Source organism: Malus sylvestris, chromosome 13 (assembly GCF_916048215.2).
Source record: "Malus sylvestris chromosome 13, drMalSylv7.2, whole genome shotgun sequence".
Taxonomy (NCBI): domain Eukaryota; kingdom Viridiplantae; phylum Streptophyta; class Magnoliopsida; order Rosales; family Rosaceae; genus Malus; species Malus sylvestris.
Window position 1 is genome coordinate 2,049,422 of NC_062272.1, and position 21,975 is coordinate 2,071,396.

Below are 21,975 nucleotides of genomic sequence, written 5' to 3' on the forward strand. Positions count from 1 at the left end.
ATTAATTTTCCTTAAAAATTAAAGAAATATAGCATTACAACATGAAGAAATCGGTCGAAAAAGGCTCATCCTTGAAAATTTTCTGCCAGGAATGGGGGCAAACCAGTAATTTTACGAGCAGCCTAGGAAATGAATACAATTCTCTACTCAAGGAACTGTGATCCGCTAATCTATAAGAATTAACAAAAAGCTGATAAATATTTACAATGCCGATCGATATCGAAACCCTTTTGAGACGAAGAAGCAAGTCAAAGAATGATGTACACAAATTGTAAATTCATTGCCTCTTTCGCCGTAAACTTTGATGCAGTTGCCATGACCAAATTATCAAAAATATTACGAGGGCCGCTCCGGTAGATGCCCATAACGTTACAAGCCAATATGGCATTGGCTTAGGATATAATCCTGATCAAAAGCAACAAAAACAAATCACGTAGATTATTAGCATCTGACAGTCAATGGACGAAGAAATTTCACAAAACAAAGGAACGCGAAGAAAAGGAGGACATACCATGTCCAAACTTGATGCAAATGAGAAGTTCAATGATGCAAATAGCTACGGAAAGCCAACAAAATGCCCCAACCTTCTTCGCTGGTTTTCTGCAACGGTAATTGAGCAAGCGTAAACTACATCACTACAAATAAGTATATGATGAAATGTGGGGGGTGGATGGGTGTGTGTGTGAGAGAGAGAGAGAGAGAGTACCGATCTTGAAGGTATGAATTGTACTCGCGAATTGTCGGAATTGCAATTAGCCACCACAGGATCAACCTATACACTATCAAGGGGTTCCGGGGAGGAATCCATAAACAGAACTTAAGAAAGAATGTATTAAGCTCTACTGTCATGAATACAATGCAAAGAGTGAGGACTTGAATGAAACGCCATGGACCAAGCAAGGGATGCCATTCGTCCTTGTCCCACTGAGCTGGTGTAAATTGCCCCAGTGTTCTTTTGACCTGAAACAATAAAGATTGCGTCTCCCAAATCACAAATTATATAATGATGCTGAACGACCCGAAAACCAATTTCAAATAATGTTGTCGAAATCACAGTAACTATTTATTATGATTGCAGTGGCTAGAGAAACATCCCATGTCATATGATTACTTTCAGTTTATTATAACCGCTTCAGTGAAAGGAAAAAAATAAAAATCATCAAGCCAATTGGCAAAATTAGCACATTCATGGTCAACCAAAATGTGTTATTGAAATTCCAAACATACTTTTCCAATAATATTCGGTTGACGGCTTAGACCAACCCACTTGTATGTTTTTCCATCAAAGTACCTAACCGTATGCATTCCTGCCCAGATACCTGCAAAGCACCCAATCAGAAAGCTTAGGAGGCTGCAACCATTATTTGTAGATATACTGATGGTAGATACGATCAAGAACGGTCTGAATTGTCAACAGAAAGTAGCATGCTATTTGCTACAACTTAACAAGAGAAGCACGTTATAATGTAAGAGAGTTCTCACCAAACCAGTTGCAGATCAAAATGTCAAGAATGATACTGTCCCACCAGCATTCATTGAAGTTCGGTAACATATGGCGGAAGGTAAGCTGAATGTGCCAAATAAGCTTTCAATTAAAATCAAGTAAACCACTCGAGCATACATCAAATTAGGTATAAGGTCAAGAAACTAACCTCCATCAGCTCAAATCCGATGGAAAGCACCCACAGAAGGGGCTGATTGCGGATCAATATAGCTTTTCCCCACCACCCAACTATATGAGCCACAACAAATTCATCAAAAAGTGTTTCCTGGGGAGAAAAGAGAAAGATATATTATAAGCTGGTATGTAGATTGAGAACATAACGATACATGAGAGGCAATTACAATGGATGGTGTGAAAGAAGAAATCATACATAAACATTCTTAAACCTGTTAGTAGGATTTTCAGGCAAATATATGCGACAATCAGCACCATAAGATTTTTCTGGAAGTTCTGCATGAAATCAAGAAATACAAACAAAGAATGAATACCTTGATCATGCAGCCTACCCAAGGCATCCAAAATAATACGAGTATAAAATGTTTCCCGAATCTCATCCGCATAACAAATTGAATAATAAAGCATATCCCTTGTCAGCTAAAATACCATATTAAAAGTTTAGAAAAAGGAATTGCATGACCCATAATGAGATCAGAAAGTTTAATCTTAGAAACTTATCAGCTAAAGTTCCATGTTAATGGTATTTGAAAGAAAAATTTAAACTGCATTACCAACACCAAGATCTGGATGGAGAAACTTCATAAACTGCCGAGCATGGTCACGTTTCTGTAAAGCGAGAAACCAAAAATAACTATCACAAAACTGAAGACATTAGAACTTCCAACAAACAAACTTCCAGGTTTTTATACATGCATATACTAACATACATACATGTATACACAAACACAGAAAAATCACATATATAATAATACAAAAATAACAATAATAAAGAGAAAATTTTACCTGGAAAAGCAAAAATGTGAGAGAAATAAGGTAAACAACAGCCATTCCATGAACCAAGCGCCAAATTGCAGGATGTGGTCTGATAAGAACCCTGTATGAAACATAATAGAGCATAAAGCTAACAATTCCTCACCAGTATACTACTGTGAATGCTAGTAGCAAAAGCAGTACTTGCATATAGGAAAAATAAACAAGTAAAACCGAACAAACATTTATCTCCATATAAACACTTTTATTCCCATTCATTATCAAAACAACCATCCAGTAGAATATTAGCAGAACCATTATACAACTAGCTCAATCCAAGAACTTACGTAGACGGGGCTTGCAGCAAGCAATAAGCAAGAAAAACTGCAATCATCGCCCATACACCCCTGCAGGAAAAGAGTGGGCATGGGATTTGTAAAAGGTAAATAAGAGAACACTGTCACCAAATGTAAAGATGAGCTAACCTTTTTACGGATGTAACAACATCTCCAGATGCACTGCTTTCTGGGTCTAGGGCTCCACTTACCCAACTGGTACATTTAAACAAACAACAAGATACAGAAACCAATTAACCAATTGTGTAAGACGAACATAGATCACAATTGCTTCAATAATGCATAATTGTATATGAGACCTAAGGTCAGGGATGTGGGGGGTAAATGCTCTACCACTGGAGGCTACAAGCAGTTCCCCCCCCCCCCCCCCCCAAAAACAAAAAAAAACACAATTAAGATAGGGGTAAGGCATGCTAATTTTTAACCGTTGCTATAATCGTATGTTGTGCGTGAACGAAAATTCATCAAATAACCAGAGAGGTGCAATGTTAAACCTAAAAAATAGACTACAGAAACATAAAATAACTCAATTACGATAGAAAAATAAATTCTGTAAGCCTAATAGAGGGACCTAACAGCACCATGGCATCACCTATGTCAGTGGATAGACAATTTGACATGCTAATGCAATCACATAAACTTGAAATCTAACAATTCAACTATTTCTTTTTGACAACTGCAAGAAGAAGAAAATAAAAGGCCATGAGAATACTACTCAACAGTGAGAAAAACCATCTGATGCCAATAGCTTTGGCAGGAATTGTAGTAAATAATGCAGAATGCCAGAAGCATTTAGTTTGCAATCCATAAAACCAAAGGTAAACCTACAATTGTTACAGAGAATCTACTTAGTGGAAGGAGCACTCACATAAGGAAACATGCGCCAATAAGCAGCATCGAAATGGTCCGAGGCTTGTATGCCCATGCAGTCCATGGATCCAGTTCATCGCCTGTATTTGACTGACCCATGTCACCATTTTCTAGAACATCCTTTCTCCTCACTCTCCTGTGACCATTAGGCTCCATCAGCCTCGAATACAAAGACGCCAACTTGTTCGCTACACATGTAACATTATTAAGGTTATTATATTTGCATGATAAGTAGACAAACACTAGTTTTTCAATATGCTAAGAAAATTACATTATTCATGACCCAATTATAATAAATATGCATGTGGTAGTTCTTAAACACATAAGCTATCACAGTATCACTAAGTTCCACAATATCTCAGCTGTAAAAAGATTTAAGTTTCTTTTTTCTTGAAAAGAACTCAGCTTTAAAAAGAACATGTCATATCGAATCCCCATCCTCCCGAGTAGGTTCCTAACTCTTAACACAAGATCACTGCCATTGATGTAACATAAATTTCCAAGAGAGAAAGATTAGTGGCGATTGATGAAAATCTAAAGCAAAGGCCAAAAGCGAAAGTTATTGTCCCGTTTCATAAAGGCTCCATTCAAAATAAGAATGTGATTCCGTAATGTTATGAATGTTACAAAGCAGATATTCGATTCCCACTGAGTCCTACATGTTTGGGACACAGATTTGAGAAAGAAATGGAAAATCTAGTCAGACACAATTTGATGCATCTTGCCCTACATAAAGGTACAGTCCCTACAGGTTGTCCTACAGTTTAAACATCCAGCACCCTTATACAGTAACTATCCTCTTCCACACAAAATTTCCCCCATAAAATTCCACCTATCCTTACTAGAAATTTACACATTCAGCAGCAGAAACTTTCAGAAACAAAATATACAACAATCGCTCAATTAATCAAGTATATAGACCACTTCCACCTACAAACACCATCTAAAGTTCAAACACACCCGATTTGCCCGCAGTTTCAGACTTCCGAGGGTATTTGATTTGGACAAGCGAATATCTGTTTATATCTAATATTTCAAACTAAAGCAGGATCATCAACAATTCTTCCCCACTCTTAACCCATGTGTGCATAGGGTACAAGATCCTCAGACCTAATCCCTACAAAAAGCATCTATACTCAAAATTCTTAACCTAGTTTTGTAACCCCAGTAAACAAAATAAGTTCTACACATCCTAGAATAAACGCATTAACAATTCTGCACACTGAAAGGAACTAACTAAGCTTAATAGTTAACCAAACCGTGCCACCAGAACCTAAAAAAATCTGATAAGGTATACAAGCAGACACACACATACATATACAAGATCAAATTTAGTTGCAGACAACAGTAACCAAAAATACCCATCAAGCAATTTTCGAAATTTACGGTTTCAAAAGCTATAAAACACAGCTTTGATCATGTGCTTAACAAGCAGCAAACACACTCACTAAACGAAATGCAGAAACACAGATACTCTGAGCGGATTTAAACAGAATAAGTAAATCGGATACCAGCTGTTAAAAAAAAAAATCCCCATATCAGCTAACAAGTCATATAATTCGTTATGTTCGAATGAACAAAAGCTATAAATCATTGCAATCGAAATTTACGGTTTCAAAAGCTATAAATCATTGCATGTTGGAAATAATCAAAGATTAAGTGTCAGATTCAACAAAGAAAACATGGGTTTTTTTAATAAATGAAAATTCGTTCAAGTTCGAATGAACCAAAGCATAAAAAACGTAAGATTATGCAGATACAAGATAAAAACAAATGAAAAGAACACAGTAAGTGTGTATATATAGTGATATAAAAATACCCAAGTACGTACATCAGCGTAGAAAAGTACGTACATCAGCGTAGAAAGAGTGAAGAGATAAAGGTCGGTGAAAAAGGCTACGTATTTGAAGAGGGAGAAGCACTTACGTAGAGAAATAAAGGGAAGGTGGCCGTACGAATGGAGGACGAGAAGATCCTGGCCGTCGGATCAGAGCTTTTTGGAACTTTGAATAGACCGAAAGCGTGACCGCACAGAGAGAGAGAGTGTTAAATTATGGAGAGGGAGATAAGTGATGTACTTAAACAGAAAAAGATTTGCATTTAATCAATCCAATCCACGATGTGCCAAGCTTTTGCAGTGCCAGAGAGAAACAAAAGTGAGAGAGAAGAAAAGGATCAGTCTTTCTCTCACTCTCTCTCTCTCTCTCTCCCCTCCTACTCTCTCTCTTCTTTTTCTCACAACACAGAGGAGGTTTTCTCTGCAACAGCGGCGAAAAGACGAAGGGAGAAAACCCAAAAAAATAAAAAATCTGGAAAACCGATATATAAATATTTATATATTTATTTTACAGAGGAGAGAGAGAGAGAGTACGACGGTCAAAGGAGATTCGAAGACGTGTCAGCAGAGAAAATAAAAGGGGAAGAGATTTTGAAAATGTTTTTTTGTTTTTCAGATGCGGTTGGATTGAGGATTGAGAAGGGATGTGATATCTACACATCTTATTTTACTTTTCATATTTTTTTTTAATGTTTAACCGTCAAATTAGATGAATTGAATAAGATCAATGGACATAAATTATCAAAGGGTGTATGAAAAGTAAAATAAGGTGTGTGGATAACACATCCCATTGAGAATTGAGAACTTGAGAGAAAAAGGATGCGTTATGCCGAAAGTACCCCTGGGGATCTTCTTTAATTGCGGTATATTACCATTGATGATCCATTGATTTTTTTTCCTTTATCGTATGCTAAGGGGATGTACCTCTATTCGAGATGATACAAATAAATAATAAATGCAGTATTACTCTTTTCATCAAGCTTTGCTTTAATTTTGACTCCCTTTAATATTTTTTTTGAGATGTTAACATATGATGGAAATCTTTTTTATATTGCTTTCGAGTTTTGAATCCTTTAATCCGATTACGTTTGAAAAAAATCAAATGTTCGAATTGTATTATTTATCTGTTACATTTTAATTTTAAGTTAACTCTAAACGGTGTTAGATTATAGGGAATTTTAACGAAAAGCACCCAAAAAGCACTCGGTACTGTTCACTTTAACGAAAAACCACATTTTTACACTAAAAAATCAATCCTGGTACTATTCACTTTACCCTTTATTTTGTCTTTATCATTAAAACTCAAAGTTTTCAAACATTTTTCATTAGTTTTCCTTAGATTATATTGGTGGATTTATGTTGCGTCAACAAAAACATGGCAATGTCGGATGTAGCCGTTATTTTTTTGTGGGAGCATGAATGGTCATAACCTATTTGCACGTGTAGTCAATTGATCCTAACAGTCGTTATACAAATATGTGTGACATTGATAGTTGGATTACATTGGGAATTAACTCCAAACATCGACAATGCTAATTTTGATTGTTTCTATTTTGTGGGTGTATGATCTGCTAGCACGTGTAGTCAATTGATTATGATAGTCGTTATGAAATATTTGTGACATTAATAGTTGATTACATTGGGATCCAACATTATACTGGTTTTGGTCGATCCTATTTTATGGATGCATGATTCGTCCGCAAGTGCTCAATTGACAAAATAGCATTCATTTTGAAAACATTGTGCTTCAACCTTGTAAATGAAAACATCAACAACGTTGATTTTGACGGTTCTTATTTGCTGAACGTGCAATTCACTTAAGTATAATGTTAGGGAGACTAAATTGTAAACAAAATTGTGTAAACTAAATGACATGTGAGTTAGTAATTGAATTATTACTTAAACGTTGGTAAATGTGCTCATTTATATTGGTGACACATTATTTAATTTGTAAATTTTGTCTGCAAATTTAATCTCCCTCGTATTACCCTTCACTTAAATATACAAGTGATTGATCATAACAGTCGTGATGGAAACATTTGACACATTGGTGGTTGTGTATAAATCAATTGCTTCAAATAAAACAATGAATAATTATAACTTTGGACTGAAATTTGACTAAAAGAAGATAAGACGAGTAGCACTCAATGTGCATTCATTGCCATTGAGTCAGCACACGGGTTGCTCTCAATTGCCCATGTGATGATGAGAAGGGACTCCGGGGCACGACACTGCAAAAGAGTCATCGACGAGAGAAAGCAGAAGCACTCGTGACTCGTGATTAATTGAATTCACTAGTCGAATAACCAACACCATGTAACCATCTCTCTGAAAACGAAGTCTAGCAGAAACAACAAACCTTAAACCCTTTCGCCACCAGCCCTCCAGCTCTTGCTTGGGGCCGGTGGCAGCCACCCTTTCAATTTTTGTTTTCATCTTCCTCCCTCTTTCTTTCTCGTACTGCGATGGTCTCGATTCCCGATGTGGATGGAGATTTATCCCCAGGCGTTTTGTCCCTCCCCACAACTGCGATCACCCCAATCCCCCTCATGGATCGGTGGAGCAACCTGCCACCTACATGTGGTATGGACGGAACTTTGTTTCCGGGTTTTGTGCCCATGTTTCAAGGTCCTAATCCTTTGATTTGGGGTTTTTGGGATTAGATTTGGGGTTCTTGGGCCTATGCGCTCAAACAGCTCCAATACTTTGAATCTGCTCTCCAATTCCTCATACCCGCCATTGCCTTCCACTCCAGTTTTGGGGGATTTCATCTCATCTCTTGTATGTTGCTCCTGGTCTCTACAAAGGTCTGGTATCTCTTTATAATGGTGTTTACACCACCTGACCTTTTTTGTTACAGCTTGGTTCTGGGCATTCGCTTGCGTTTGTGTTCGTCTGAGGACTGGATTTGTGGCGTTCAGGATGGGTTTGGTTCTTCCTGATCTGCAAGTTGGGCTTCTTTTCACCAACTTTGAAGCATTGATGGGTTCTTGTATTGCACTATGCGGTGGTATCTCTCAGTTTTTCTGTTCGCCGGTCGTCTCCATCTTTTCTGCGGCGGGTGATCTTCGTTTTAGGGTGGTCATATTTTTTAGAAGGGCCACTTTTGTGCCTCTTCGGGTGGACTCTAGCTTTTGGGCCGAGCCACATCTCTTGTAATTTTAGGTATATTTGAGAACCGTTACTCATGCGATGAATGCATAAGTGGCGTATTAGTTGTACCTACCTCAATTATGAGGATATTGTCTTTGTACTGTGTCCGTTTGGAACTTTGTTATAAAATTCCTCCGTGACCAAAAAAAAAAATCAAACTACCAAACCCCACTGAAAAGGGTAGCCTCACATTCTATCCATGTGTTATTATGTTTGTATATATTTGAATAAGTTGGTGAAGGGGATTTGGATTTAGTGACTATCTCTTGGTTCAGCATTTCTGATTGACAAAATTTGGTTATGGTGTGTTTTTGGTCGAGGGTTTGTAATTTTTATGTTGCAATGTCTTGGTCGAATCGATCAGTCGGTTGTTTTCTATACTGTTGTTGCCTTGGTGGCTGTTGGAAATACGTTTGTGGTGACGGCAGTGGGTGCTGCTTTCTGCACTTGGAAAATAGAGATTAGGGTTTTAGTTTTTGTTTGTTTGGTTATTGGAGTGGCTTTTGTGTATTTGAATTCTCTTACTGTGTGTTGAGTTATGTTGTCTTCTTTTGAGTTGGCCTGTAATATTTTTTCACCTTAATAAATATTACTTTTCAACAGGAAAAAAAAAACCTACTCAGAAAGAAAACGACCAAAAAAAATAGAAACCCATGTGACCTAAAAAAAGAATGCATTTTCCAAGATGTAAGTAGAGACCATTCGCCGCACGTAATTAACTTCGAAAATCCATCTCCCCACAGTGTTGCGTACAGTCAAAGCATATTATTAACTCTTTAGAACAAGTCAATGCTTGTTCAAAAGTTGGTCTAGGACTCTAGGTTAGTAGCCGAAGACTGAAGTGGACCACTTGTTTGAGAATTTGACAACTGAGGGGCCGTTCCAAACTTCTAAACCATCAAAAGCATTTTATAATACTGATTAAAAAACACTTATACTCGTAAACGTTGTATTAGAAGAAAAAGACTTGGATCTTCAAGGATTTAGGAGGAATTCTTCTTCAAGATATCTCTTTATGGAACTTCATGACTGTTAACGAATCCGTTCGTATTAAAAAATTAATATTTAAAGATAATTTCTACAAAAAAGAAAACAAAAAGATCTTGTAATCATTGAATAGTATAAAAGTAAATGTTTGATATTGATAAAAATATTATGAATCGTTTATTTATATATTATATTTGATTTATTAAACAATCTTAATTTCAACTGATTGTTTGCACATATGATCTTTATATATTAATTTTTAATATAAACAGTTATGATTATTAGCACGAAGTTCTGTGAATCGATCACAAAGTATCTTGAGGAGAAAATCTTTCTCAAATTAAGGAGTTAAGCTTTTTTATTATTAAACACTGTTTAAGTGTTTCTTTTTCAAAAACTGCTTTTATGATACTAAAAGTATGTGTTGGTTGCCATAAAACACTTTGAACCCTACTATAAGCATTCACATACAGACCATTAGCAAAAGTTCAAGCATTGCATAAAGAATCACTTGTCTCGTGTAGCAAGTAAATAACTTTAAGTTTTTTTTATTAACGTAATTAGAAACACTTTCAGTTATGTTTTTAATCATTATGGACGAAACATGAGATAATCCCACATGCTTTAGGTGATTTTGTGCGAAATGATTAATGAAATTAATCAAGATTATGCATCAATCAGTGACAAGATATTTCATCAATACTTAAGTACTTTCTTGGAATGTTGTGGGGCTACTTGATTAGTGTGAGTGGATGTGGTCCGTGTCCATTGATTTGATGATGATGAAGAATCGCGTGGGTTCGGGATTTCTCTACCGAATCGATAAGAGAACAGGATAATTGAGATTATAATAATAATCATAATATTATTATAATAATAATAATTAGTAGTTGATGTTCTATTTGTAACAAAAAGTACGATATTCAGTGATACGAAAAAGAATACGTACATATAGGAGGGTAGGGGGCATTTAATATGGACCTCAATAAAAATTGTTGAAATGTCTCACATCGATCGTATCAATGACAAAAATAAGAGTTTAAATACCATAATCCCACTCCAACTAATACCGACACATTTTGTATTAAAACCCCACACCTGACTGATTGAGCAGGTGGCCAAGTGGGGACAGTATCGGTATTGTTGGAGTGGGCACATGGCTCGTCTACTTGAAATTTAAGATGGTATCAGAGCCAGGGAGCGGGCCCGTACCGTATTGCCAAGTGATGGGTGGGTCCCCTTGGCCCCGCACGATGATGGTGGGTCCCTTGGCTCTACGTGGTTATCGATGTGTGGATCTCCCACGTGTGACCTGCTAATTGGGTCCCACGTGAGGGGGCGTGTTGAAATGTCTCATATCGACCGTATCAATGACAAAAAGAAGAGTTTAAATACCCTAATCCCACTCCAACTAATACCGATGCCTTTTGTGATAAAACCTCACACCTGACGGATTGTGCAGGTGGTAAAGTTGGGGATAATATTGGTGTTGTTAGAAGTGGACTGTATGACCTGTCTCTCTGATATTTCTACAAAAATTTTGTCAAGAATTTCAACGTGATCAAAGAGAAGAAGAACTTTTCATGCTACCAAATTACAAAATTGTACTATCCTTAAAAGTAAGATATGTGATTGCATCGGAGTTCCTCAAACCAAATCATTTGTTGCTCTAAACCAAATAATTTGATGATCTAAAATGACAGCCCCAATCGTGCCAGCCTATGAGCGACCTTGTTTGCCTCCCGTCGAGTACGAGAGAGCTTGGTTTGAAGGAAAATAGGAAGAATAATCCAGCTGGTGGTACTGCTACAAAATAATACTGCGTTTTTGGGAATATTTGCTTTTGAGTTCTTCCACATCAACTATGAAACTACAGCGTTTTGGGACATTTCATTATCAAGACATGGCTCCACCTGTGACTTCGTCCAACCCATCCCTTTGTTGTACACTACATACCCCTACATGGAACATGGTGCATGTATTTCTATTTTTTTGTTTATTGATACGAGATATTTTACTTCCGAATTCCCTTCAAAATAATCGAGATTGTTGACTTCAAAACTTCCTCCACCAGCCCCTTCCTTTGTTGTACGCACCTCCATCGTACATGCATTTCTTTGTTTCGATTCTTTTGTATCGATCAACGACGGAGTGTTTGTAAAATTTAACCTTAGAACCTCCTCTAACATAAGGGTAATTTCAGCAAGGTCACCTGATTAAGAAACTCTTACACCAGATGAGAATGTCAAGTGATACCAAAATACAAAAAAAGTCATATGCTTTTGCAATAGTTGTTTCACAAATGGCGTGATCGGATATTCCTCGACAGTTTTATACATCAAACAGTTTCAAGACCTTGTTTAATAGGCTCCTCCTTTTTCTTAGTATATATTTTTTTCTACCCCAAAAGTTTAGGCTTTGTTAAATTAACGTCACGGGATTCACAAACCTGTGATGTGCGATCGGACGATGTGGCCCAAGGTTGTGCTCCCCTTGCACATAATCCACCCACGCACTTGCATTCTTGATTTGTATTTTTATTCGAGTTCATGAACATATAAGGGCCAACGGGGTCCGCCAACCTTACTTGCTTCCTTCAACTTCGGTTTGCTACCGGCTCCAACAACCGAACAGCGTAACGACGACGAATGCGCTCCCTCCTCCCTCACATGTTTCTATCGTTACAAAATTATCACATCAATTTGTTATGAAATGAGTGCACGATGTGATTGATGTTATAAGAATAAAATAATATATATATAAATACATAATTTCACGTGTTACAACATAAATAAAATATTAAAATCAGTACAATCATTGGGGACATTATGATTTAAGACTTTGAGGAGATTTGAGAGCTTCATTTGGGCAAAGAAAGAACCAGTCGTTGTCACCTCTCTAAATATTTACCCAAAAAGCAACACGCTTCATTTTTTATGTGCCCTAACGTTCTATATATATATATAATTTTTTTTTTTTTTTCTCAGGAACATGATGGTCGTATGGACAATTGGACATGAAAAGGGCAGAGATTTCCCAGCCTGTCCCATGCTCGTACCATATGGTTCAGATTTCATATTCTTTCAACCTAATCAATAACAGCCTAGATCCCCGACAGCCATATCGATGTCGCATTTCGAGGAAGAAGTGGGATCGAAATTTGCCTTCTGTGGTTTTCATATTTTAAACAATTAATTTAATTTTATCATCACAAAATGCAAATGATGCTTCGATTGGCCTGTGGCTGGGAAGGACAAGGCTTCCGTTTGTTAGGTCAAGATTTGTTGTAAGATCACATACAGACCGACTACACTGTCACGGTTGTGTTATATTGCTCCTAATCCTGAACGTATTGTGACAGTGTATCTGGTCCATCTAAATTACTCACAAGATTTTTGCCGAGAAGTTATTTTAATTGGAAGGAATTGTGGTCCCTTTTCTTTCTTTTTTCTTCAAAAAAGAAATAGAATATGTTTTAATAACCGAAATCAAAGACCCATCAGCGGTTTTATCTCCTATGTTAATTTAATTTTCAGTCACATGCAGGAAGTCGTCATGGGCAATTGGGTATGGATAGGTTCCCACATGCAAACATGTAAATTTGTAACACTCTTTGCTTACTCAAGTTTGACAGCACTACGAGAAAAAACTCACTTATCACATGTTGCATGCCGCTTTCTGTTTCATGCAAGTTTCTCTCTGCCATTGGTGCGCTTGACCAATTAGGGAGTCCAAATATAACCGGGTTAAATCCAACCAGAGCAATTTCACCGCAGTTATACTATGAATATACTGGGAGCCATTAGGTTTTTTTTTTTTTTTTTTTTTTTACAAGGAGCTGGTTATTAACAAGAGGGATGAAAAGAAAGTTACGATTACAGTACAATAGCCTTGCAAGCTATCCAGAAGAATAATATGTTACAGCAAAGTGAAAATCCGATCCGGCGATGGCGTGCGAAATCACCTTTTTTTACTTGTGTGAAAGCGTTGTGTATATTTCTCCTTGACACTTTCTAAGTACTGTTCAACTACAATTGCACCCATCTGTGATAAGCTCTCCTGGTCACCATCAGTGTCTTGATCCAAATGCAACAACTGAAATGGCCAAAACATGTCGATTTCCGTCTCGTCAACTTTAGCTCGATGTAGCTTTGTGTCCCGAGGCAGATGATCCACCAAGCCAAAACCAACCACAAGTTTGGCACCTCGGATACTATTTGTTGGTGATGTCTGATCAAATGTGGGTGTAAAAGAATGTAGATACAAGGCCAGATCCGCTGGCTTTTATGTGGTGATAATGCTGCCCGACCTTTACTGTTTTCTGCGGCAGGTAGCAAGTCGGACATTGCGACCACATTAATTCTAAGTCTCTCCGAAGCAAGCACCACAAGTTGTGCTCACCGCTCTCTCATACAGTCCTTTTTCGAGAGGGAAAATCGGCAAATAGTTGATTTAATTGTGGTCCCTTTTGCTTCTCTTTAACATCATTGACATGTGATTGATGTCCTCATGGCCCATTTGTGTTCCACTCACCAGCCACTGAATGGCCTCCGCTGCCGCATCTTTTTCTGCACTCTTCTTGTTGTTACACGGGTGGCCCATAATTTGCATTCCGTTAAACTCCACTGTAGCTCGGAACTGGCTGTTCTTCAGTTGCATAGTTTTGTAGGTAGGAGCGTTGTATCCTGCTCGTGTGAGCAATGTCTGGAGCTGACTCTTAGAATTGTCACCCCCGGGTCCACTTTCAGTTCTTGAAACCAAGGCTGGCTGTGCTGCCACCACAGATGGCTTTGACTTTGAGAGTGCAAGGACCTGGCGGCCAAATACAAATCTACCTTCGCCTTGATCCTCCGAAAGCAGGAACCGCATTGCAGAAAGAAGTTCATGGTAACTGTGTGTGTCCATCCTGGGGTTCAGTAGCTGTTCAGGATTCACAATATTCGACATTAGCCAGAGGTAACATGCGGAGAAAATATATTCAAACCTCACATCAACTGCAACTGGGAAAGTAAATTAGAAAGAGACCCGAAATAATAAAATATATATTTATACATAATAAATAAGTAAACTATAAGAACAGAAACAAGGTCAAAACTTAGGAGAAACTAAGTTCGTAATAGCTTCACTTACTTTGATTTGAATTAACTGGTCAAGTTCCCCTTTTAAGCATTGATACATTTCTGCTACAGCAGGCTTCATGAAGAATTCCAAATATCCTCCCAGCATTTTCAAGTGTCCATCCTACAAGAACAGGAAATAAATCACACTATTTCACTAAATAAGGAGCAATAACGATAACAGAAAACAGACATAATCGAGCATGCATAAGTATGTCCCCACTCCCACAATCAGAAAATAAGTTACTTGACACATCCAGAAAACAACAGAAACGAAATACGTACGGTATCCCCTTTCGAAAAACTTCCACCAAATAGGAGGAGCACTGAGTCAGACACAGCTGTTGAATCCCGTAGGAAAACAGAGTTCACCTTTATCTTCTCATTGAAAACCAGCCACGGATATGGAATTTTGGAATCCCTAGCATTGACAGAGTTCTAAACAAATGAAAAAGAACATGAGATTAAATAGAAACAGAATTGGGGCCATATTTTTCTTAAATCTAATGCACAAGAATGCTTACCGAGTATAGCAGCACCTGCCCATCCTCCATTGTTTTCAGTGAAAATGACTTCTCATTGTGCTGCATATCAAATTATGCAAGTCCTCAAGAAAATTATACAAGAATTCAATCATGCTTATGTGTATCGGACAAATCATACACATGAACTCACCAACAAACACTGAAACTGATAAAGCAATTTCAGTTACATTCGTATGGCTAACTTAACTTTCTTCCCAATTTGATTAGTAAGACATGGGTTAATCATGAGATAACCATCATGAATCCAACAGAGGGAGGAGAGTGACAGCATAAATTTTTTAGAGAAGTGAACAGCTTATATCTTGCTTAATTATAATCGGAAGGAAAAGAAAATGGATCTGTGCTTACCACAACAGAGCAGATTCCAGGATACAGGCCACAGCAAATAACTGCACGGACGAGATGCTCATCATAACTCCATGCGTTATGAGTGGTGGTGTTGGCATCAACAAGATCAGTATCCCTAAGCAAAGAGAAGAACTCCTTCCTAAGGGAATCAATAGCTTTCATCGATTGTGCTGAAAGAAAATTCTTCCAGCAATAGTCATATCCAGCAAAGTCTCTTTCAGCAACCTTCCAGCCCTCATAGGCCCGCACAAGTGCAAGGTGATCACTATTATCTCGGGAAAACTGAGATTTTGCAGCCTCAGCAAGCTACAAAGACAAACAAATACAATAACCTTAAATTGTTTCCAATGATAATGACACAGTGGCAAATTATAAATCTGATGCAACTTTACGATCTTGCGCCTCCACCCAAAAAGACTAAAACAAACTTCAGCCAACAAAGCATTTATCTCAATTTGCCTCCACTCCAGTTCTGTCCAAGAAATAAAGAGCTTGATAGATATAATGAGAATGGAGAGTGGCTTACGTCTTTCTTGTCAAATGGTGTTAGGAAAGGATCTCTGACACTAAGCCCAGAAACAATAGTCAAAACTGGATCCAGGCAGTTGAAAATGGCGCCTAGCAAGAGCATCTTTCCAAGTTTTGGCTCCACAGGAAGCATAGTTAGATAGCGTCCTGTCAAGTGATTTCGACTTTATGACTTTCAAATTTAATCTCTCAACCATTACAAAGAGTTGCAAGCATCACAGTGCATAATTGAAATAATACATATCTTCCCACCTAAAACAGTCAGATTCTCTTTCTCATCCAAGGCCCCAGTGATCTTTAAATACTCTATGGCGTTTTGCACCTGTAAAAGATATCAAGAGACAAAATGTGAATTGCAGACAAGCAGCAAAATGTGAGTGAGAATAAGCACAACATAATTTCAGGAGGAACAATTTGGGGTAAGCCTTGAGCTGCACGTGTGCAGGGTGCAACTAAAACACCATATGCCACTAAGATATCATGACAGACATTAATAAGCATCTGCACTGAATGCTAAGGAATTAACAAGCTTAATTAGCGCAAGAAAGTAGAGCTACAATGAAAAGCAAATTACAGCTATTCTCAATAAGCTTTTCAGCAACAAAAAATTGTGCAACTGAAGATTTAAGTTAAAATAATATTAGGTAGATAAATATAAGATAGACTTTTACCGCAAGTAACTCTGGTGACTGCAGAGCCCTAGATAAGAACTCAGAAATGCTTCCAAGGTTTAAACTTTTTATTTGCAGACACAGAGACTGCAGAGGTGTCCTCAAAATCTCTGGTAACTGATACTCTGCAAATGCGTCATACACACATCTAGGATAGAGATGATAACATTCCCCGGGCTGGACACGTCCTGCTCTTCCTCTTCTCTATAATATATAAGCAGAGAGGAGCGTAATTAATCAAGGTAACAGACTGAAACTTGAAATGTACTGAACATTAAGGAAAATCAAAGTGGCCCACATGAAATCACATAAGCATGCACACACATATAGAAAGAACAACATGTAAATAAGCGTTTATAGCCTGTCGCCCCTGTTGGGTGTTTAGTGTTTAGACAGAAACTCTAATGATCTCAAGAGAATTATAAAGTAAAAATGTTAATTTAATGGAAATTGTAATTACAAAAATAATTTCTGCTACTCATTCTACCACACATGCATGCACACAATGATGTAGGTCAACAACCGAGGAATAGATTTCATCTAAGAGACAAAAATCTTCAGCCAGAACACGTCCTTACTTGTTGGGCAGAAACCTTGGAAATCCAGGAAGGAAGTAAACAAGGAGTATTATTCAGTGCGTCATATGAAGTCTCTTTTGCCTTTCCACAATCAAGTACAAAAACAACATCATTAATCGTGATGCTTGTCTCAGCAATATTAGTAGCCAGCACTATTTTCCTCACTCCATCCTCAGGCTCATCAAATATTAACCTCTGCATGCAGTCAACATGGAAATGATAAAAAAAAAAAAGAGAAACCACCATATTAAACTGGCCTAAAAAGTAGATTTGGTAGTAATTCTTTCATTCAATAAAGGTGAAGACAAATTATGGCAGTAGTAATTAATTAATTACCATTAACTAAAATACATGCCTGAACAGCATACTACAAGCATACACAAATAAATTATGCTAGAGATAGTACAATTATCAGGGCATTAAAAAATTACCTGCTCAGTACTTGCCATAGAACCATGGCATGCTAGTAACAAGACTCGGCTTGGATCACCTAATAGAGGATTGGCATGTAACTTTTCCTTCAGAGAATTGATGTCATCCCACCCAGTCATAAAAACTAGAATGGCACCTGGCTTTTCACTCTCACAGATATTGCACAAGAGATACTCGATGAGATAAAAACCAATACCATCAGGATTCCAACATGCTAGAGACTCCTGAGTCTGTAGACTATACCCCTTAAAATCGGCTGCTTTAAGTGCATCCTGAATACATTACATGAGGGCAAAAATGAGAAGACAGAAAATGAAAAAGAACAAAACCATTTATGCAGTAACTTGTATACCTCAACAACAAAAGCAATTTGGCTTTTCCTCTTTCTTGGTGCCTGTTTGCTCATTTTCCACATCTTATCTTGACCATAATCATCAATCTGATTGTATGGAGTTAATTTGCAGCCCGTAATTTCCAGAACATCCTCCAGAAAATGAGTTTGAACTGGATATGTAAAACCCTAGTTTAGAGGGAAAGCAACAAAGATAGACAAACCATATCAAACATTAATATCTATCTCCACAATCGTCATTAAGACTTCCCTCGTGAAACAAACAGAAATATGCATTAATGCATAACACCCCTCAAATATAGAAGGTAATACACATTGTTAACGGAAATGCACTGGAATTTTAAACTTACTGGAACATGAATTATCTGAGCTCTGCCAAAGTAGGATGAGAAAAGCTCAGAATCTAGGGTTGCACTCATCAAAATCAGCCTCAGTTCTGGTCGCCGAGGAAGGAGATCCTTGAGAACAATAAGCAGAAAATCTGGCATCAAATTACTACAGTGAGAAATCACCCTTCATATTGAAAACTTGAAGCCTTGATCTAGCTCTAATTTACCTTCATTCATTCCACGTTCATGAATTTCATCAACAATCACATGAGTTACACCTTTCAAATTTCTATCAACTAGTAATCTTCTCAACAAAATGCCAGTGGTGCAAAAGAGAAGGCGAGTGTCCCTCCCCTTCATACCTTCTAAGCGAACCTTATACCCAATCTAAGACCAAAGGAATGCAAGGAAAAGGTTAAAAGAAAAAGAAAACATCAGAAGTTCTTTTTATCTGAAGGGTAATAATTTGATCAAGTATCTGAGGAAACTCACCGAGTCACCCAATTTCTCCCCTCTCTCTGAAGCAACTCTTTCAGAAACAGACATAGCAGATATTCGTCTAGGCTGTGTACATATAATACTACAAACAGCTCCACGAACAGCTTCTATCTCAGATTCTAAAATGAATTGTGGAATTTGAGTAGTCTTGCCACAGCCAGTTTCACCTGATATGATAACAACCTACAAGTACAAAAGTGCCAAAAAATTATTATATTGCCATGTTACAGACCACCTTTGCATAATTGAACTAAAATAATTGCATGATTCAGCATGTATCCATATCTACTACCTTACCTTTGAAAACAACCCATAAAACAAAGAAAAGAAAGACAACGACTTAAGAGAGAGAAAAGCTGACCATCAACACAGGCCAACTACCGAATTGTAAAACTACGACCAAAGTCAGAACAAACGTCTCACATGAATTTTCCTGAAAATTTAATTACTAACCTGATCTCGTGAAATTGCTGCCAATAATGCATCCTTCTCTTTATAAGCAGGAAGACTTCTGCGAAGTTCAAGCATTTTTCTACCTTGAGGAGATTCCTGAAAGAAAAAAAAATATTACAAATACATAGAACAAAACACATGAGTCATCGTATGAGTTATAACTGAATGCAGTCAATCATGCAGAGCAATATGCCAAGGTAAGACAAACCTGCCAAGCTTGTTGCTTATCACGCAGCTGCGTACTTGTCCGCCAAAGAAGCTTTTCCATAACACCCTTACTTGACGCGAATGATTCTGGTTGCTCAAAAAGCCCTTCATCAGTAGCAATGCTGCCACTACTGTTTGATATCGAAAAGGAAAGATCTTCCTTTGTCCTAGACTTCTGGGAAAGGAACTCTCCAAGATATCCCTCAACTCTCCTCAGCAACCCATGAGGCAAGGTCACCTTTCAAATTTAAAAACCTTCACTTAAGAACCGTGTAGAAAGAAGTACAAAGAACTCACACATTAAAAACATCATGAGGTGGAGGGAAGCTGTCCTAAACTCCTAGCTAATCCATCGTTACATTTTCATATAAGTAAACTAATCCGTTGGGACAAATTAAAATAAGAAACATGAAGTCAAGAAATAAGGGTTATCAACAAAGGGAATCACCATTAGCACTGGAACTCAGTAAATTAAAGGCAGTATAGATGGCTGTCAACTTCAAGAGTACAATAAACAGAAACTTCAACTTTAAGGAAAACAAAACGATCAGCATTACCTCTCTCTGAGGGCGCCTATCATCCAGATCAAATCTGTAGTTTGGCAGTGGGACCTTACTAAAAACAGCAACTTTCGAATATAGATGGCTGTCAAAAATGCTTACGGTCAGACTTCTATAAAGTTATCGAAACACTTACATGCTGACAAAAACCAAATATACCTATAAAGCCCCATTCTGCTTGCCAAAGCAGCTATTTTCTCAAAGTCGCATCTATCTTTTTTCTCCCTCGTAACCAATTCTTGCTTCTCCTTGTCACGTAACAGCGTGGTAAATTTCCGTTCCCACTCATTATCAGATGAGTAAGGAATCTGTGTCTGCAATATTCAGATAAACAAATACCATAAGCATTTATATATGTTACACCTTTCAACTGGATAGAAATCTCCGTAAACATCATGCCTTGATGCCTTAATAAACAGTCATAATGGTACGCCTTGGATTAACTTAAGAGGTAAGGGCTTGAAAAGGCTAAATTAGACACAGTATGCATTTCGAGCCATTAGCAGTTGATAAGAACTTCATACAGGGCAAAGGAAAACACTCCATCATATACTGTTTCCAAAATGAGAGGAAAATGAGGTTGCAAAACTCCCCATTCCAACCGGCTAAAATGACTTGCTTATCGGTAAATGCGGACTTGAAATGCCTTTGAGTATGCAACGGGAAGCAGTAAAAATGAAATTGATAGATTGAAGCAGCTTCGCATTGAGCTGCTAACCTGAACTCCACAAAATCTCTCCACTACTTTTCAATCACCATCCGCAACCTAATCGCATTAAGCTTCTCATAAACTGCCAGCAATGCATATCGAAAATCGACATAGCATTTCACATCACACTAAGTAAACGACTCAATCAACAACCAAATTAAAAGCTAAAATTGAAACACTCAACTACTACCACTTCAGAACTTCAGAACTTCAGAGTCTGAGGCCTAATTGAAACCCAATTACCAATTCACACTCAGTAAACACGCGGATTCCCCATTTAACAACTCTACACGCGCACACAATTCACCTATAAAAACTCACCGGATGCGACGGCAACTCAACTTCGCGATCGGAGACTTCCTCAGAAACGCCGTCGTCGTAAGCAGAAGAGTGCTGAAGCTTGGGCTTCTGAAAATGCTGCTGCTGCTGCTGCTGAGTCTGGTAGTACGCCAGAGCACCAATGGTGCTGCTCCTCTGGTTGAGAGCAGCAGCAGTCTGGTTGTCGCGGAGCTTGGCGCCGACTGAAGTAGGGGAGGTGTAATTGGGGGTGGTGATGGCGGAGCGGGGGCGGTGGTGGGGAGGGACGTAGACGGAGCCGTACGAGGAAGGAGGCCGGTCCTTCATCGCCAGGAGTGAGGTTTTGGAGGAGGAGGCAATCGGTTTGGGATGTGAAGGCGACGGCGACGACGCGTATGGGAATTGCAGAGAAGGAGGAGATGGGTGGAGGAGGAGGAGGAAAGCAGAGGGCATGCAAGGTGAGGCAGCAAAGTGGCGTCGTGTTCGAGATCAGAGGAATGTCCGAATGAGTCTCCCCTCCGGAAGCGAAGAGTTAAGTGTACTTCGAGTTCGCACGTCAGCGCTGCACTTTCGGCTTTAAACTGCATCTTTTCCAGATAAACGCTTTCCTTATTCTGGTATTTACAGTTTTCTTATTTTTATTTAAAAACAAAAAACAAAAAACAAAATTAAATTCCCTCTCTGCCCGAATTTTACAAGAAAATGTACATGCGTTTT

General features: G+C 38.1%; 2 protein-coding genes and 1 long non-coding RNA gene across 3 annotated transcripts; 1 reads left to right on the plus strand and 2 right to left on the minus strand.

Annotated features, from left to right (window-relative positions):
- Nucleotides 1–50: 50 nt before the first annotated feature.
- LOC126596505 (CDP-diacylglycerol--serine O-phosphatidyltransferase 1-like) lies at nucleotides 51–5,943 on the minus strand. The gene is made up of 13 exons (XM_050263112.1): nucleotides 5,584–5,943; nucleotides 3,656–3,845; nucleotides 2,917–2,982; nucleotides 2,779–2,838; nucleotides 2,465–2,555; nucleotides 2,233–2,287; nucleotides 1,875–1,954; nucleotides 1,653–1,769; nucleotides 1,483–1,567; nucleotides 1,228–1,319; nucleotides 707–960; nucleotides 512–600; nucleotides 51–405 (listed from the first exon to the last, which is right to left on the minus strand). Exons 2-13 carry the CDS (start codon nucleotides 3,811–3,813, stop codon nucleotides 278–280), a joined length of 1,275 nt encoding a protein of 424 aa, XP_050119069.1. The 5' UTR covers nucleotides 3,814–3,845; nucleotides 5,584–5,943; the 3' UTR covers nucleotides 51–277.
- Nucleotides 5,944–7,504: 1,561 nt separating this feature from the next.
- LOC126596517 (uncharacterized) lies at nucleotides 7,505–8,909 on the plus strand. Its single transcript, XR_007613980.1, has 2 exons — nucleotides 7,505–7,631; nucleotides 7,664–8,909. It is a non-coding gene; the product is annotated as an uncharacterized LOC126596517 (long non-coding RNA).
- A 4,583-nt stretch (nucleotides 8,910–13,492) lies between these two features.
- Nucleotides 13,493–21,860, minus strand: LOC126596499 (DExH-box ATP-dependent RNA helicase DExH5, mitochondrial-like). Its single transcript, XM_050263102.1, is given in 20 exon segments — nucleotides 13,493–14,554; nucleotides 14,765–14,875; nucleotides 15,037–15,189; nucleotides 15,276–15,335; nucleotides 15,645–15,950; nucleotides 16,171–16,319; nucleotides 16,425–16,494; nucleotides 16,844–17,047; nucleotides 17,422–17,616; nucleotides 17,853–18,125; nucleotides 18,206–18,373; nucleotides 18,556–18,686; nucleotides 18,762–18,921; nucleotides 19,027–19,215; nucleotides 19,486–19,581; nucleotides 19,694–19,930; nucleotides 20,250–20,337; nucleotides 20,412–20,566; nucleotides 21,283–21,738; nucleotides 21,741–21,860. Coding segments are annotated over 20 exon segments (3,774 nt in total). The 5' UTR covers nucleotides 21,846–21,860; the 3' UTR covers nucleotides 13,493–14,086.
- Between the last annotated feature and the right edge of the window lie 115 nt (nucleotides 21,861–21,975).